The sequence below is a fragment of the Jaculus jaculus genome, chromosome 16, assembly GCF_020740685.1.
Source record: "Jaculus jaculus isolate mJacJac1 chromosome 16, mJacJac1.mat.Y.cur, whole genome shotgun sequence".
NCBI classification, from domain to species: Eukaryota; Metazoa; Chordata; class Mammalia; order Rodentia; family Dipodidae; genus Jaculus; species Jaculus jaculus.
The window spans coordinates 64,912,853-64,928,610 of NC_059117.1; the positions used below are offsets into that span (position 1 = coordinate 64,912,853).

The following is a 15,758-nucleotide window of genomic DNA, read 5'->3' on the forward strand; positions in this document are numbered from 1 at the left end:
GAGACAAGGGGGGGGGTGAGATACAGAGAGGAAATGAGAGAGGTGAGGTGAGATACAGAGAGATCCAGTGTGGTAAGAGATGGAGAAACATACATGTACCTTGCAGGAAAGAGACAGAGAAGGGGGGTAGGGAGAGGGAGAGGGAGAGAGAGAGAGAGAGAGAGAGGGAGGGAGGGAGGGAGGGAGGGAGGGAGGGAGGAAGACATCTGAGGGCTCTTTTATGACCATGCCCTTAGGGTGTGGTGACTTGCCCAATGGAAGGAGGGACCTTGTGGAGGTGTGGGGTAATGCTGGGGGAAGGAGCCACGTTAGCTAGATTTCCTGTTGCGCTTTGGCCAGGTAGCAGGTAAGGGAGAAGGGGATGGAGAGGGAGCTCCGAGACTCTGAACACACACAACTTGAGTCCGGGCCCTCAAGCTCTGTGATGGCTGACTTTTGCACTGTGCAGTGAGCTACCCCTCCCCAGCCGGTCCCAGTAGATGCAAGCCTCCCCCCTCACCTGGGGGCTCAGCTGAGCAGAGAGACCCTCAAGGTAGGCTGGCAGACTGAGGAGTCGTTTGGCCTCCCGCCCACACTCACAGTTGGTGGTCACACGTTGGCCGAAGGCTTGTCCAGCTTAATCTTGAGCAAGATATTGGCCCCCTCAACCTGTGCTGGTGCCAAAATGTCTTCCCAGGGCAGTGGAAGCAGAAGGGCTGTGCTCTACTGAAGCTCCAGGTTAGAATTACCATCATAGAGACCACCCACTACAGGCACCATTCTCTAGTTTGGAAAGTCCCATCACAGGCTGGAGAGGTGGCTTAGTGATTAAGGCACTTGCCTATGATGCTTAAGGATCCAGGTTTGATTCCCCAGTGCCCACATAAGCCAGATGCACAAGGTGGCACATGCATCTGGAGTTCATTTGCAGTTGCTAGAGGCTGTGGTGTGCCCATTCTCTATCTGCCTCTTTCTCTCTCTCAAATAAATAAATTAAATTTAATTTAATTTAAAAAAAATCTTGGGCCAGGCATGGTGGTGCACACCTTTAATCCCAGCACTCAGGAGGCAGAGGTAGGAGGATCGCCATGAGTTGGAGGCCATCCTGAGACTACATAGTAAATCCCAGGTCAGCCTGGATTAGAGTGAGACACTACCTCAAAAAACAAAACAAAACAAAACAAAAGTCTTACGTCCAATCACACTCAAGATGGCTAGTCTCTGGTCCAGGGAGAAGACAGACGAATGGGGTTAAGGGCCTTGGCTAGGGTTCTCCAGCAGAAGCAGAGGTAGTTGCTGTCTTCTCTCGGCAACCCCTGGCCTGCTTCCAGGTCGAGGGTCCCCTACATGTATGTGCTGGGGGTCAAAGGGATCAATAGAGTTGTAGGCTCCTAGGTCCTATTCATGCTGAGCCAAGGGCCAGGCTGTTTTCCAACTGGAGGTGAGGGGAAGAGAGGAGGTGGGATGTCAGGCCTTCCCCCTCCCTGCCCAAGAGCCTCAGAAGCAAACAAACAAACAAACAAACAAACAAACAAGGTCAGAGAGGGGCTGGAGAGATGGCTTAGCAGTCAAGGAGCTTGCCTGCAAAGCCAAAGGACCTAGGTTTGATTCCCCAGGACCCACGTAAGCCAAATGCACAAGGTGGTGCATGCATCTGGAGTTTGCTTGCAGCATTTGGAAGCCCTGGTGCACCCACTCTCTCTCCCTCTTTCTCTCTGTCAAAATAAATAAATAAAAGTAAAATATATGGTTTTTTAAAGTCTTAGAAAAGAGCCGGGCTTGTGCTTCACCCTTCTGTGTGCTCTGAGCTAAGTCCTTTCCTCTCTGAACAGCTCCCCAAGTTTCCTGCCTGCCCCCCCCCCCCCCGAGAGCTTAGGCTAGTCCATCTGGGCCATTCATGCTGTAGGCCTATCTAAGATCCTGGGAGCTCTACTCAGGCTTGAATCTTAGTGCCCAGAGTCTTGGCTCCTAGGAGGATGGGTACAGAGTGGAGTGAGCTGGGAGCTGTGGGGTGGGCGCTGCCCTTAGACAGGAGTATAGGGAGATCCCCATTTATCCAAGAGTCAGCCCTTCAAGTTCATGTCCCACGAAGGTGACATCTGGTAGAACCACCGTGCCTAGGCCCAGTAGAGTCAGAAGAACTCAGTGTACCAAAAGCCCTGGTTCTCCAGTGGACACTACAAGCCTTATAATTGGCCAGCCAGGCCAAATGAGCCAATGGGTGCAAAAGTGGCACGTCTGTCATTGTGGAAACCAACTGCCCTCTAATTGGACTAGAGGCCCGCTCCATGGGAGGGAATACATCCTTGGTACTGAAAACTTAAAACAGGGAAGTCATGAGTCCTAGAGTGTAATGTCTGTTGCTGTCTTGGCTAAATGTATATACTATGCTTATCAAACTGCCCAGCAAGCACTTCTCTCAATGTTCATACCCTTATATTAATGCTACTCTCACTTTTGGTAGAGAATCTTCTCTTTTCAGATGGAAGTGACCTTGGGACGACTCTGAAGGTAACATGGTGCTGGAAAGAAGTGACCGGTGTGCTCAGCACTGCAATATCTATATCACAACTTCCAAGGCTCAGGGTCTAATGTGGAAGAGGTGGTGGAAAGAATGTAAGAGCTAAAGGAAGGGTAGGACTCCTTACAAGTGCTCCCCCACAAAATGGCCTGGATATGCATGACCTCACAGTGCCTGGCACTACCTACACAAGGCCATCATAATAGGAGGAAAAGATCATGACATCAAAATAAAAGAGAGCCTGATTGAAGTAGGGAGGGGATATGATGGAGAATGGAGTTTCAAAGGGGAAAGTGGGGGTAGGGAAGGTATTACCATGGGATATTTAAAAAAAATTTTTGTTTATTATTTTTATTTATTTATTTGAGAGTGACAGACAGAGAGAGAAAGAGGCAGGTAGAGAGAGAGAGAATGAGTGCGCCAGGGCCTCCAGCCACTGCAGACGAACTCCAGATGCGTGTGCCCCCTTGTGCATCTGGCTAACGTGGGTCCAGCCCATGTGGCCAGATCTTAAGCGCCTGCTCAGATCGTGGAGCTCCTTGGTAACCCCAGCATCCTGGTCCCTTGCCAGAGGAGCTGCGGAGTCTAGGTCTGGCTCAGGACGGGCAGAGCCCAGCCTCTCACAATCCCCACCCTGATTCCTGATTTCCCTTCTGGGCGATCTCGCCCCTTGGTCACTTGCTGGGGGCGTGGGGACGTGCCCTTGTGAGCAACTCTGTGCGAACTGTCTACGTAGACCTTAGCCGGGGTGGGGAAAAGTCTCCCCGGTTCACCCGCAGGCAGGTGGGCTGCGGGGGCGGCTGGGGCAGCGGCAGGTAGGTGGCGGCGTTGCGGGGCGCTCCCCCCTCCCCGTCCCGCCCAGCTCGGGGAGGAGCCGCCGCCTTATAAGCGCCGGGCTGGGTGGCAACTGAAGACTCCACTGCCAGCCGCGGCACCAGAGGGCGATTCCCGTTCCCCAGCATGGCCCCCTTGGCTTGGGCCATCTGCTGCTTCCTGGGGGGTCTCCTGCTCCAGGGGGGCCGCCTCAACCCTCGTGCCAGCCCCAGCCCCAGCGTGCCTCGCCTGCGGCTCTCCTACCGAGGTACTGGCTCGAGCTGCCTGCACGTCCGTGGAGGCTTGGGGCTCTGGAGCACCCCTCAGCTAGCTGGGAACTGTCTGCCTGCCAGCGGGAGGGTGGAGCCAGGCTCTGCACATCCCTGGGGAGAGGCTTCCAGATCGGATCTCGGGCTGTGTCGCGGGTGACCCGAGTGCCGCCGGGGAGGTGGAAGACAGATAGACGGACACAGGGGTGTGCGGGGGAGGGAAACCCAAGGGTGCTGCTGAGAAGGGAGACACACAGGAAGCCTGAGAGACCTCAGTGAGGATGGGGCTCAGAGATGGAAGGGGGACAAAGGGACTGGACAGTGGGGCTAAGATCTGCAGGATCTGGGTGGGCAGTGGAGGACTGGGCAGTAGCTTGAACCACAGGGCGCGGAAAGAGATTCCCCTATTTTTTTGCAGCCTATTCCCCAAGTTCGTGTAGTTTGTTTTATTTTTATTGATTTATTAGGGACAGAGAAAGGGGGAGATAGAGAGCGAGTGAGTGAGAAATGGGCGCGCCAGGGCTTCTAGCCACTGCAAGTGAACTCCAGGCGCGTGCGCCACCATATGCATCTGGCTTTCTTGGGACCTGGAGAATCGAACCTGGGTTCTTCAGCTTTGCAGGCATGCGCCTTAACCACTGCTAAGCCATCTCTCCAGTACCCGCCCCCCACCCTTTGTAAAGTATGGTCTCATTCTAGCCCAGGCTGACCTGGAACTTACTCTGTAGCTCCTGGCTGGCCTTGACCTTGAGCTCAAAAAGATCTTCCTACCTCAGCCTCCGGAATGCTGGGGTTAAAGTTTTTTTTTTTTTTTAATTTTTATTTATTTATTTGAGAGCGCCAGACACAGAGAGAAAGACAGATAGAGGGGGAGAGAGAATGGGCACGCCAGGGCTTCCGGCCTCTGCAAACGAACTCCAGACGCGTGCGCCCCCTTGTGCATCTGGCTAACGTGGGACCTGTGGAACTGAGCCTCGAACCGGGGTCGTTAGGCTTCACAGGCAAGCGCTTAACCGCTAAGCCATCTCTCAAGCCCAAAGTTTATTTATTAATATTTTATTTATTTATTAGCGATAAAGAGGTAAATAGAGAGGGAATGGGTGTGCTAGGGCCTCTAGCCACTGCAAGTGAACTCCAGCCACATGTACCTGGGTTTTTAGGTTTCACAGCCTAAAGATTTTTTTTTTTCGAGGTAGGGTCTCTCTCTAGCCCAGGCTGACCTGGAATTCACTATGGAGTCTCAGGATGGCCTCGAACTCACGGTGATCCTCCTACCTCTGCCTCCTGAGTGCTGGGATTAAAGGCATGCGCCACCACGCCTGTTTTTTTTTTTTTTAATGTATTTATTTGTGGAGAAAGAGAGAGAGAATGAGTGCGTGTGAGCGGGGGTGTGCCAAGTCCTTTTGCCACCACTAGTGAACTCCAGATGCATGTACCACTTTGTGCAGCTAGCTTTACGTGGGTACTTTACGTGGGGAACTGAGCTCAGGCTGACACAGGCAAGTGCCTTTAACCACTGTGCCATCGCCTCAGCTCCCCCCTCCCCCCGGTTTGTTTTGCCATCCCTCCATCCATCTGCAGCCTAGGGGGTATTTCTGCTTTCCTCTGCTCTCCTAGCTGTGTGTGAGGAGGTGGGGGGGGGGAGGGCAGGGAATGAAGGGGGGCCTTCTGCCCTCCAGCTGTGTGGCATTGCCTCCTTGATAGCTCATAAGAAAGGTGTTCCAGACACAGGCTCCACTGCGGATTCTTCGTGAGAAGAATCACCTCCCCCCCACCCCCCCACAGGGACCCTCAATCGCGGGGCGGGGGGCGGGGAACACAGCAGGAGCCTTCCATGGAGACTGAAAGGGAACACTGCTCCATGCTGGGCAGTCTGAGGGGGAAGATCCTGTCTCGGGAGCTGTGGTTTTGCGGGGAGCTCAACTCCTAGAACCAAGCTCTCATAGGGAAGGTTCCCTCAGGGACCATCAGCCACGGAGGGCTGGGTCTGGGACTGCAGTGGAGGCTGGGCTGAGGTGCTGTGTAGGGAAAGGAACTCTGTGTCTTCTCAAGGGTAGCAGCCTTCTCATCACATCCTACTGTCTGTACTGTGGGGGGTCCATCACTTCCACATGCCCAGTCACACTCCAAGGAACTGTACCAAGATCCACAACTCTTGGGACCTCTGACTCCAGACAGACCCTCCCCCATTTCTGCAGTCCAGATGGGCCGCATCTAGTGGGGGGCAGGAGGGTGGCGGGCAGTCTTTGCCCATGACGGTGAACTGGACCTCAGGCTCCGCCTCGACATGCCTGGCCTGCCCTGTGCCTAGGCCCGTGCCAGTCATTCATTCCCTCTGCTGAGCAGTTTCTCCCCGGCCCGTCAACCTTCCCAGCAAAACCGCCTTTGTCACACTCACCCGTCTTTCTATTGGACCTCCAAGTTCTTTGCTAAGCTTGCTTTATAACTTCTGTCAGAGGAGTCCCCTGCGGATTGCGTAGGGACAGTAGGGAGTTCCCAGCTGAAAGATTTGCAAGACCAAGGGGCTAAAGGACAGAGGATGGAGGCCAGGGACCTAGCTTGGGGACAGAGTGTTGCTCAGCATGGGAGATGTCTTTGGCTTGATCTCCAACACCAAAATAAATAATTTTTAAAAAGACTGGAGGACTGGAAGGCAGGCTCCAGGGTAAGCAGGGCTGGGTAAGGAGGGGCTCAGAGTCTCCTGTCCCACTTGCCCCAGGAACTAAGTCCTGAAAGCCTTTCAAGCATCCCTGCGGATGCCAACATTCTCCAGATGTGCGTGTGGGCAGAACGCACAGCTGGGCCGTACGTATCTCCACCCCATGGTTGGGAAGGAGGCTGAGCGGCGAGCCCTGAGCCACCTCCCTTGCTCCCTCCTAGACCTCCTGTCTGCTAACCGTTCTGCCATCTTCCTGGGTCCCCGGGGCTCCATGGACCTCCAGACCATGTACTTGGATGAGTATCGGGACCGCCTGTTTCTTGGGGGCAGCGACGCCCTCTACTCTCTGAGGCTGGATCAGGCGTGGCCAGATTCTCGGGAGGTAAGCTGGACTGATATGGGAAGAGCAAGGCACCTTCAGCTGGGAGGCCAGATGGAGAAATGGAGGCTGTGAGGTTTGGGGAGTTCCCAATGTCATCACCTCTATTTCAGGTCCTATGGCCACCACAGCCAGGACAGAGGGAGGAATGTGTCCAAAAGGGGAGAGATCCTTTGGTGAGTACTGTCAGCGAGGCCCATTCCCTGTCCCCACTCCACCAGGCCCAGCCCCTAGCCCCTAGGGTGGCCTGCGGTCATTCCCCCAAGCGCCAATGCTGGGGGCTTCACTTGGAGCACATCCTGAGTACTTCTAGAGGGCTGGTAAGACCGTCGTGCCCACCCACTCCCCCAGAGCTGACCCACCAGGCAGGCTGAGTCTTGGGACCCAAGGACATGATAGCCTTCTCCCTCACCCCTCAGCTCCTTCCTTCCTTCTCCTTTAGACGGAGTGTGCCAACTTCCTGAGGGTGCTGCAGCCCTACAACCGGACCCACTTGCTGGTCTGTGGCACTGGGGCCTTCCAGCCCACCTGTGCCCTCGTCACGGTTGGGCATCGTGGGGAGGTAAGCCTGGGCTTGGCCCCATGAAGGAATGGGAAATGGACATTTTTCCCCTGCTGTTTGTTGAGCCAGGGTGGGGCAGAGAACGCAGCTGGTGTCCGTTCCCTTCCCCCGCCCCACTCACTCCAGCCGCATGCGAGGGCCCCTGCCCTTGTGGGGATATGCTTTTCCAGGTCACCCCTCCCCCTCCCCTTCTCTTCCCCTCCCCCCAGCACGTGCTTCGCTTGGAGTCTGGCAGTGTGGAAAGTGGGCGAGGACGGTGCCCACATGAGCCCAGCCGGCCCTTCGCCAGCACCTTTGTAGGTAGGCCATCCCAGGCCAGCACAGGACAGGAGAGCGGGAGTTGACCTTCGGCACTGACAGAGATGCCACCAGCTGCTGGGCCTGGTCCTCTTTTCTGACTCTGCCCCCCCTCCAGGTGGGGAGCTGTACACAGGCCTCACCGCTGACTTCCTGGGACGCGAGGCCATGATCTTTCGGAGTGGGGGTCCCCGGCCAGCCTTGCGTTCTGACTCTGACCAGAACCTCCTGCACGGTGAGATCCCAGAGATGCCAGCTTCCGTCCCTGCTTGTATTCAGCGTCACCCCCGGCCCCCGTAATGCTCCATGACCCTTGTCCCAGCATCACCTTGTCACCACCCAGAGCCCCGCTTTGTGATGGCCGCACGGATCCCCGACAACTCTGATCAGGACAATGACAAGGTGTACTTCTTCTTCTCGGAGACCATCCCATCGCCCGAGGGTGGCCCCGGCCACGTCACCGTCAGCCGCGTGGGCCGTGTCTGCGTGGTGAGAGCTGTGGAGGGCTGGTGAGGATAGGGACCTCTGCAGTGGCCCCCTCCTTTCCAAAACTGCCTCCACAGTAGAGAAACTGAGGTGAGAGCGGTGCAGGGGCAGGAGGCGGGGCTCGTCCTCAGGGGGCGACTTCCCATCTCCTAGAACGACGTCGGTGGCCAGCGTGTGCTGGTGAACAAGTGGAGCACCTTCCTCAAGGCCAGGCTGGTCTGCTCTGTGCCGGGCCCCGGGGGTGCTGAGACCCACTTTGATCAGCTGGGTAAGGGCATAACCAGGAAGGAAGCCCTGGGTGCTGGAGGAGGGGATGGTTCAGAGCTGGGCAGTCAGGGCACTGTCAGTAACCATACTGTTTGTGCCCCCTTCTATGTCCCAGAGGATGTGTTCCTGCTATGGCCCAAGGCGGGGAAGAGCCTAGAGGTGTATGCGCTGTTCAGCACAGTCAGGTGGGCACACTCACCTCCCCGCACCCCGCCCCTCTTCGTTTGGTCTCTGTGCCCCCCGGCCTCTCTTGTTAGGCCGCTGTCTTCACACCAAGATTCGGAACGGGTCCCCGGCTTTGCCCGATTCAGTGACTGTCTTCCGTGTCTCTGTCTTGTCTCTGCCTTGTGTCCTGGCTCTCTAGTCCCTGCTTGCGGCAGACACTGTCGCCCTCTAGCTCACCTGTGGAGCCAACGGGGGTGGGGTGGGGGGGGCTTTCTGCCTATGAGAGCCACCTTGACCTGATTGTTCCTGTCTGCCCCGGACAGTGCTGTGTTCCAGGGCTTTGCCGTCTGTGTGTACCACATGGTGGACATCTGGGAGGTCTTCAATGGGCCCTTTGCTCACCGAGATGGTCCTCAGCACCAGTGGGGGCCGTATGGGGGCAAGGTGCCCTTCCCTCGACCTGGTGTGGTAAGTCGCTTCCTGGCACCTGGAGAGAGAAGCCGAAGTGGGTGGCAGCTAGCTCCTCAGTGGAACAGCCCCAGGTTTGACAGCAGCGCTGGCTTAAGAAGGTTCCAGAAGGTCTGGAAATACGGGGGAATTATGAGAGACGAGAGTCTTCTCTATGTGTGTGGACCCCTGAAGGTGGAAAGAGACTGGGGGGTGTACCTCAGGGACATTAAGGGCCCCCTTTGCTTCAGTGTCCCAGCAAGATGACCGCACAGCCAGGGCAACCCTTCGGCACCACCAAGGACTACCCGGATGAGGTGCTGCACTTCGTCCGGGCCCACCCGCTCATGTTCCATTCCGTGCGGCCCCGGCGTGGCCGCCCCGTCCTTGTCAAGACTCCCTTAGGCCAACAACTGCGCCAGATTGTGGTGGACCGCGTGGAGGCTGAGGATGGGACCTATGACGTCCTCTTCCTGGGCACTGGTAGGAGGGCTGAGCCAGGCTTGGGGGGGGGTGAGGGTGGGGCAACCCCTTCCTTCACACTGACCCCCTTTGCTGTCCTGCACCAGACTCAGGCTCTGTGCTCAAAGTTATCGCCCTCCAGACTGGGGGTTCTGCTGAGCCAGAGGAGGTGGTTCTGGAAGAGCTCCAAGTGTTTAAGGTGAGCAAGGGCTGGGGAGAGGCCCCATTCCCCCCACTGCACCTCCATACCTGAGCCCAGGGCAGGCTCTGAGAGACTTGAGCGAGCCTCAGGCGGGGCTCCAAGTGTGCTGCTGAAGAGACCGTGGCACGCCTCTGCATGACCACAGGACCTGACCTGGAGCTCAAAGTGCCCAGGGCTCCCCCCAGGAGGTACAGCCCACACGAGCACCTTTGACAAGCTTTGCCAGGAGGAAATTGTCGTAGTGATGAAGTGTCTGAGACCCCAAGTCTCTACGAGTTCCCTTGGCCCCTTTATGTATTTTGGCAGGGGTCGTCTGTGTTTGGCGGACAGTTGTGCCTCTAGACATGAGATGAATGACTGAGGACAGCTGCTTCATTGCTGGGGGACAGGGTTGTGGGAGTTGACAGTGGAGCTCTGTGCCAAGCCTCCCACTTGGAGGCCAGCCAGGGTGAGGGGAGATTTCTGGTAATCCCAGGTCTGGGAAAGCCTCACTATGTAGCCCAGGCTGGCCGTGTACTCTGCGTCTTCCTGTCTCAAGTACTGAGCTCCGGAATTATAAACGTGCACCATCTTCCCTGGCTCCTGCCCAGCCTGTGTTGCCAAGGGGTGCGGTAATTAAACTAGGACACGGCTGGCTCCCACTCAGGGCTTGGAGAAGGCTGAAGTGAAGGCAGGGTGCTGTGGAGGGCCGGCTCCTGCCCCCACTCACGCTTTGACCCCTCCCCTCCCGCAGGTGCCAGTTCCCATCACTGAGATGGAGATTTCTGTCAAAAGGGTAAGAGCCACCCCTTCTCCCTCCCGTGCCCCTTCTCCTCACCTCACGCAGGTGTCTGTGGCCCCGGAGCACTGCAGTCAGCTGGGAAGGTGGGCCTGCAGTTAACAAGGGTGCAGCTTGACCTGAGGGAAAACAAGTGGACGGTGAGGGGCACCCAGTTAAGTGGGGCCATATTCAGATAAGGAGAGAGCCCCAGAGGCAAGGTCCTGAGGGAGTCTCCTATAGGGGGACTTGGGAGCAAAAATCCAGATTGTCAGCTGGGCGTGGTGGCGCACTCCTTTAATCCCAGCACCCGGGAGGCAGAGGTAGGAGGATGGCTGCGAATTCGAGGCCACTCTGAGACTACTCAGAATTCCAGGTCAGCCTGTGCTGAAATGAGACCCTACCTCAAAAAAAAAAAAACCCAAAAAACAAATCCAGATTTTTTCAATCAAACAGGGTCTGCTTTTTTGTTACGGCAGATACTCTGTTTCAGCTTAGTTTTGGGTAAAAATATCAACTTTTATACTGGTATTGCTTATAGCAAGGGACACCTCTTGTCAAAGATCACTGGAGTAGGCCAAAGGCAAAAATTGGCAGTAGGGTGCTTGGAGAAGTCTCAGAAATAAAAACACGTCAGAGCCGAGCGTGGTGGCGCAAGCCTTTGATCCCAGCGCTCCGGGAGGCAGAGGTAGGAGGATCACCGTGAGTTCGAGGCCACCCTGAGACTCCATAGTGAGTTCCAGGTCAGCCTGGAGCAGAGTGAGACCCTACCTCAAAACAAAACAAAACAATACAAGAAAAGACGCCAGGTTCACTCCGCCGCCTCACAATTTGGCACACAGTCTGGCATACAGCAGGAGTGCAACGAACATCTTTTATTTTTGTGACCGAATGCAGAAACTTCTGGAAGGCTTCCAGAAACGGGACAGGGGATCTCAAGAAGCCCTAGGGGTCGAGAGCCTCGCTGTTCCCTTGCAAAGCAAAGCTCACCGCGGGCTCTGCCCGTGTCCCTCCGCAGCAAACGCTGTACGTGGGCTCGCGGCTGGGTGTGGCCCGGCTGCGGCTGCACCGGTGCGAGACCTACGGCAGCGCCTGCGCCGAGTGCTGCCTGGCCCGGGACCCGTACTGCGCCTGGGACGGCGCCTCCTGCGCCCGCTACCGCCCCAGCCCGGGCAAGCGTCGCTTCCGTCGCCAGGACATCCGGCATGGCAACCCCGCCGGGCAGTGCCTGGGCCAGACCCAGAGCCCAGGTAGTCAGTGGCGGGCAGGGCATGGGTGTCACTAGGCGGGCCCCCCGGGACAGTGAAGCGTAGCCTCAGATGGGTCCTGCAGGGAGACCCCCGTCTTCGGCTGCGACTTAAGTGCGTGCGCACAGGGTCACCATCCCTCGCTTGGGGATGCCTAGGTCCTTATCACATTGGCGTCCTATGGGAGTCAGTTTGGCGATCCTCAGGGTCCTGGGTCCCCTCGGCTCCAAGCTGAGCTAACCTACGCCTCTCTGCAGCGGAGGCCTCAGGACAGCCAGCCACCAGAGTCTTTGGCACCGAGCACAACAGCACCTTCCTTGAGTGTCTGCCCAGGTCTCCCCAGGCCGCTGTGCGCTGGTTTTTACAGAGGCCAGAGGATGAGGGGCCTGACCAGGTGAGTGAGGACCCTGCCTCCCTGAACCCCAGTTCCTGAGCCCAAGGAAGGCGTGTGTGTGTGTGTGTGTGTGTGTGTGTGTGTGTGTGTGTGTGTTGGGGAGGGGGAAGAATTGGCTGACATTAACCTGAGAAAAATGTGGATAAGGTCTTGGGACACAGACAGGAGCCGTCCCTGTTGCTGCCTCTGGGAATAATTCACGCTGGGTGGGTTTGGAGCTCCCCCAGTCTGAGAGGTGGAAGAAAGCCGTCCGTCAGCTTCCCAAGGCCTCCTGGGTCTCCTCTTTCCCAAGCCCCCGTCCCTGACCACTGGACAATCCCCACACTTTTTCCTTAGAGGGCAGTTTTCTGCCAAGGGCCTCTCTTCCTCCAACCCCAGGAGGTCTGTTAACCCCTAAGATGTCTTCAGTCTGGGGTAAGAGAGTGTGGACCAGGCAGAGTGAAGGAACCATTCTCCCACAAGGAGGAGGAAGGGAGGGAAGAACTTGATTGGAGGAGGGGCTCTCCCTCCCGCCTGGGAACTGGGGGAGGCCAGCCTGGGGCCAGCTGTTGGGCAGGGCACTGAGGAGACTCCCTTGGGTAGGGGGAGCAGCAAGATGCAGTTACACAATACTCACTACCCAGGAACTTCTCTCTCAGCATTCAGATGCACAGAATGAAGCCCAGACAGTTGGGCAGGGCAGCTTGGGCTCCGAGCTGGTTCCCATTTTGAGTGGGCATTTAACTCACCCTAGACCTGGGCTGTGGGCCTTCCACCATTGGGGTGTGAACAGGGAAGACCAAGACAGGGTTAGGGTTAGGGTATCCTAGGATTTTGACTGGGAGAAACACCATTCAATTATTTATTTAGGAGAGAGAAAAAAGAAGGATGGCGAGAGAATGGGTGTGCCAAGGGCCTCCAGCCACTGCAAATGAACTCCATATGCATGTGCTCCCTTGTGCATCTGGCTTACATGGGGTCCTGGGGAATCGAACCTGGGTCCTTTGACTTTGCAGGCAAGCACTTGAACTGCCTAGCCATCTCTCTAGCCTTCGTTCCATCTTTGAGAAGCCCATTTGCCGGCCCTTGTCCTGAGCTTTGGGAAAGTGAAGGCTTGTCTGCAAATTAGCTCACAGTCTAGACTGGGAGTCTGGCAAGCTGCTGGGCCCCCTCTGGGAAGGAGAGAATGCGCAAGGAGATGTGCCCGAGCTCTGGGCCTTTGGAAACGCAGGGAGCAGAGAAGCTGAGGTCAGCGTCTCGCCCCACACCTCATGCCTTTTTTTTGCCCTCCCATCTGCCTGGCAGGTGAAGACAGACGAACGAGTTGTGCAAACCGAGCAGGGGCTGCTGTTCCGCAGGCTCAGCCGCCTGGATGCCGGGACCTACACGTGCACCACGCTGGAGCATGGCTTCTCCCAGACCGTGGTCCGTCTGGCTCTGGAGGTCATTGCGGCTGCAGAGCTAGACAGCTTGTTCTCTCGGGAGCCAAGGTTGGGGGAGCCCTCATCCTGGGGGCGCCGGGCTTCCGCCCCACCCAAGGCTTGGTATAAGGACATCCTGCAACTCACCGGCTTTGCCAACCTGCCCCGGGTGGACGAGTACTGTGAGCGCGTGTGGTGCCGGAGCACCGGGGCCTTCCGGAGCCGGGGAAAGCCAGGGCAGGCCAAGGGCAAGGGCTGGGCAGGGCTGGAGCTGGGCAAGAAAGTCAAGAGCCGGGCGCAGGCCGAGCGCAATCGGACACCCCGGGAAGTGGAGGCCACGTAGTAGTAGGAAAGGGCTGAGGAGGGGGTGGTCAGGTTGGGCTGAGGAGCTCACTAGCAGCCCTCAGCATCTCCCCCCTACTCAGTTAGGGCAAAGGGGACCATAATGCCTGATGGCCTCTTAGAGATGGACATGTCTACCACCTACAGGAAAGACTGGGGGACTGAGGGAGGGGTCCTAGGCTCCAGCCAGTTCCCTGTCCTTTGTGTTCTCAGTCCCAGGCTGGAGCTGTCACCCTCTGATCACCAGTACCCCCAAGGGGCCTGCTGTTTGCTCACTGATGTCCTGGCTTCCGCAGCCTATTTCCGGTTTGCCAGGAGGCAAGAGGGTTGGGTGGTTCTTTCCCAGCTTGCAGAACAATGGCCATTCTGAGTTGAGCCTCAGAATGGGTGTGTGGGTGGCTCTAAGGGGGTCTCTTGTCAGAGACCCTCAGGCTGCCGGAGGGGGACAGAAGCAGCCTCCCAAGCTAGAGCCTATTAAACAGAGCCAGCCTCAACTCTGAGGTAGAAGGGAAGGGGAAGGAACGGAGAAGGTCAAACTATACCTCTCCCTTGATGCTCTGTTATCTAGATGGTTCCCTGCCTCAGCACCCGAAAATTACAGATCAGAGATTTCTGGGATCTGGGGGTGGGGTCTGGACCACATTATAAGCCAGGAAGAGTTATGAAAGTGTGATGCCCCTTCCCTAGGTCCCACACGGGTAGGCCAGATTTCCCGCTAGGTCCCACACGGTTAGGCCAGATTTCCCACTAGGTCCCACCGGTTAGGCCAGATTTCCTGGGCTAACAGCACATCACCATCTGAGCCCCATGCTGAGGGACAGGAGATGTCAGCCCTCATCTGTGGACTGGAGGAGGTGGAGAGGGGAGCTGAGGATGGGTGTACGAGGCACGGACTGCCTTTCCCGGGCACCCCCAGCCTTGGGACAGCAAGAGTGTGGGCTGGGAGCTGCATCAGGCTGTGTCCAGACCTTTCATCCAAGGCCACAGGGAAATTAACAGAGTAGTTCCATGGACCCAGGAGCAGGTGTCCGTAAGACTCAAGGTGGCATCCATAGGTTCAGGAGCCATTGGGATGGTCGGATGTTCCCAGTTCTGGAACCAATATTTTCTGGTGCACAAAGGTTAGCCATAATTATTCATTTGCAAAGCCTTCTCCCATCCCCACCCTGCCTTTCTCCCTCACTTTTTTTTTTTTTTTTTTGGTATGGGGATGGAGTCCCGGCTCCGTGCAGGCGCTCTACCACTGAGCTACATCTTCAGCCCTCTTTTTTTTTTTTTTCTTTTATGGGGAAAAAATACAGAGAAGAATGCTGTTAAGAGCTACAAATCCTGGACTCTCATGCTGAGGCTGGGTGGCAAGGACACATTTTTCCTGGGTGGTAGGGAAGGTGTTTTGCCCCCAGCGGTTTTCCAGCTGGTGGGCACAAAGGGCGAGGAGGGCAACTCAATGAAACGTTGCTCCCAGCCAGCGGCTGACAGAGTCAGTGACGCGCGAGATGGACGGAGGGAGACAAGAGCAAGTATGAGATGCTTTCCTTTGAAAAATCAGAGGAAGGAAGAATGGAGAGAAAAAAAAGAAGATAAACTCTGAGGATCCTTCTGCTTGGTATGTTGACAGGTAAAAGCAGAGGAGGGGAGGAGCAGGTAGGAGCTGGAGGAAAGAAGGGAAGGGGAGACAGAGGAAATGAAGGAGGCGCGGGAGACCCTGAGCAGCCAGAAAGCGACATCCCTGCCTTTAGACTCGACCCCTGGGTTTGTTAAGTTCCAGACAGGGTCCTCTGGGAAGGTGGCCCCGGAGAACAGAGGAGTTCAGGATTCTGAACAATACCTGCCTGCGCTTAGGAAGATACAGATAGCTCCTGCCCACTGTGGGCTCCCCATGGTACTGTGTAACTAACTGTGGGCTCCCCATACTGTGTTACTAGCTCCTGGAAATGTCCTTCATGTGTGAATTGTTACTGCTTTGAGATAGGCTTCGTGGTTTCTCTTGTCTTCTGAGCATACTTCCTGAAATCGCTGTTGCTGTTTTTATTGTTATTTACTGCCCCTAAGCTCTGGTGAGGAAAGCAGAGCCTACAAGGAAAGGGATAAAGTTAATATTTACATCACA

At 56.3% G+C, this 15,758-nt stretch overlaps 1 protein-coding gene across 2 annotated transcripts; it reads left to right on the forward strand.

Annotated features, from left to right (window-relative positions):
* Nucleotides 1–3,425: 3,425 nt before the first annotated feature.
* On the forward strand, nucleotides 3,426–15,758 carry Sema3g (semaphorin 3G). 2 transcript variants are annotated; one of them, XR_006633844.1, is made up of 17 exons: nucleotides 3,426–3,581; nucleotides 6,463–6,623; nucleotides 6,734–6,796; nucleotides 7,063–7,182; nucleotides 7,392–7,482; nucleotides 7,598–7,714; nucleotides 7,823–7,968; nucleotides 8,119–8,233; nucleotides 8,348–8,417; nucleotides 8,721–8,865; nucleotides 9,096–9,327; nucleotides 9,414–9,505; nucleotides 10,242–10,283; nucleotides 11,284–11,515; nucleotides 11,770–11,906; nucleotides 13,191–14,335; nucleotides 14,368–15,758. XR_006633844.1 is itself a non-coding variant. In XM_004661278.2 (16 exons), the coding sequence occupies exons 1-16, from the start codon at nucleotides 3,461–3,463 to the stop codon at nucleotides 13,647–13,649; spliced, it is 2,343 nt and encodes a 780-aa protein (XP_004661335.2). In that variant the 5' UTR covers nucleotides 3,426–3,460; the 3' UTR covers nucleotides 13,650–15,758. The 2 variants fall into 2 exon arrangements, 1 of the variants encoding a protein (XP_004661335.2); XM_004661278.2 differs by having other exon boundaries at nucleotides 13,191–15,758.

What these genes read in the sequence shown, in the direction of transcription:
- Sema3g (XM_004661278.2), top strand. Translation starts at nt 3,461, where the DNA reads ATGGCCCCCTTGGCTTGGGCCATCTGCTGCTTCCTGGGGGGTCTCCTG. An exon ending in AAAAGGGGAGAGATCCTTTG is followed by an intron (nt 6,797 to 7,062) that starts GTGAGTACTGTC and finishes CTTCTCCTTTAG; the next exon opens with ACGGAGTGTGCCAACTTCCT. An exon ending in CGTCCTCTTCCTGGGCACTG is followed by an intron (nt 9,328 to 9,413) that starts GTAGGAGGGCTG and finishes GTCCTGCACCAG; the next exon opens with ACTCAGGCTCTGTGCTCAAA.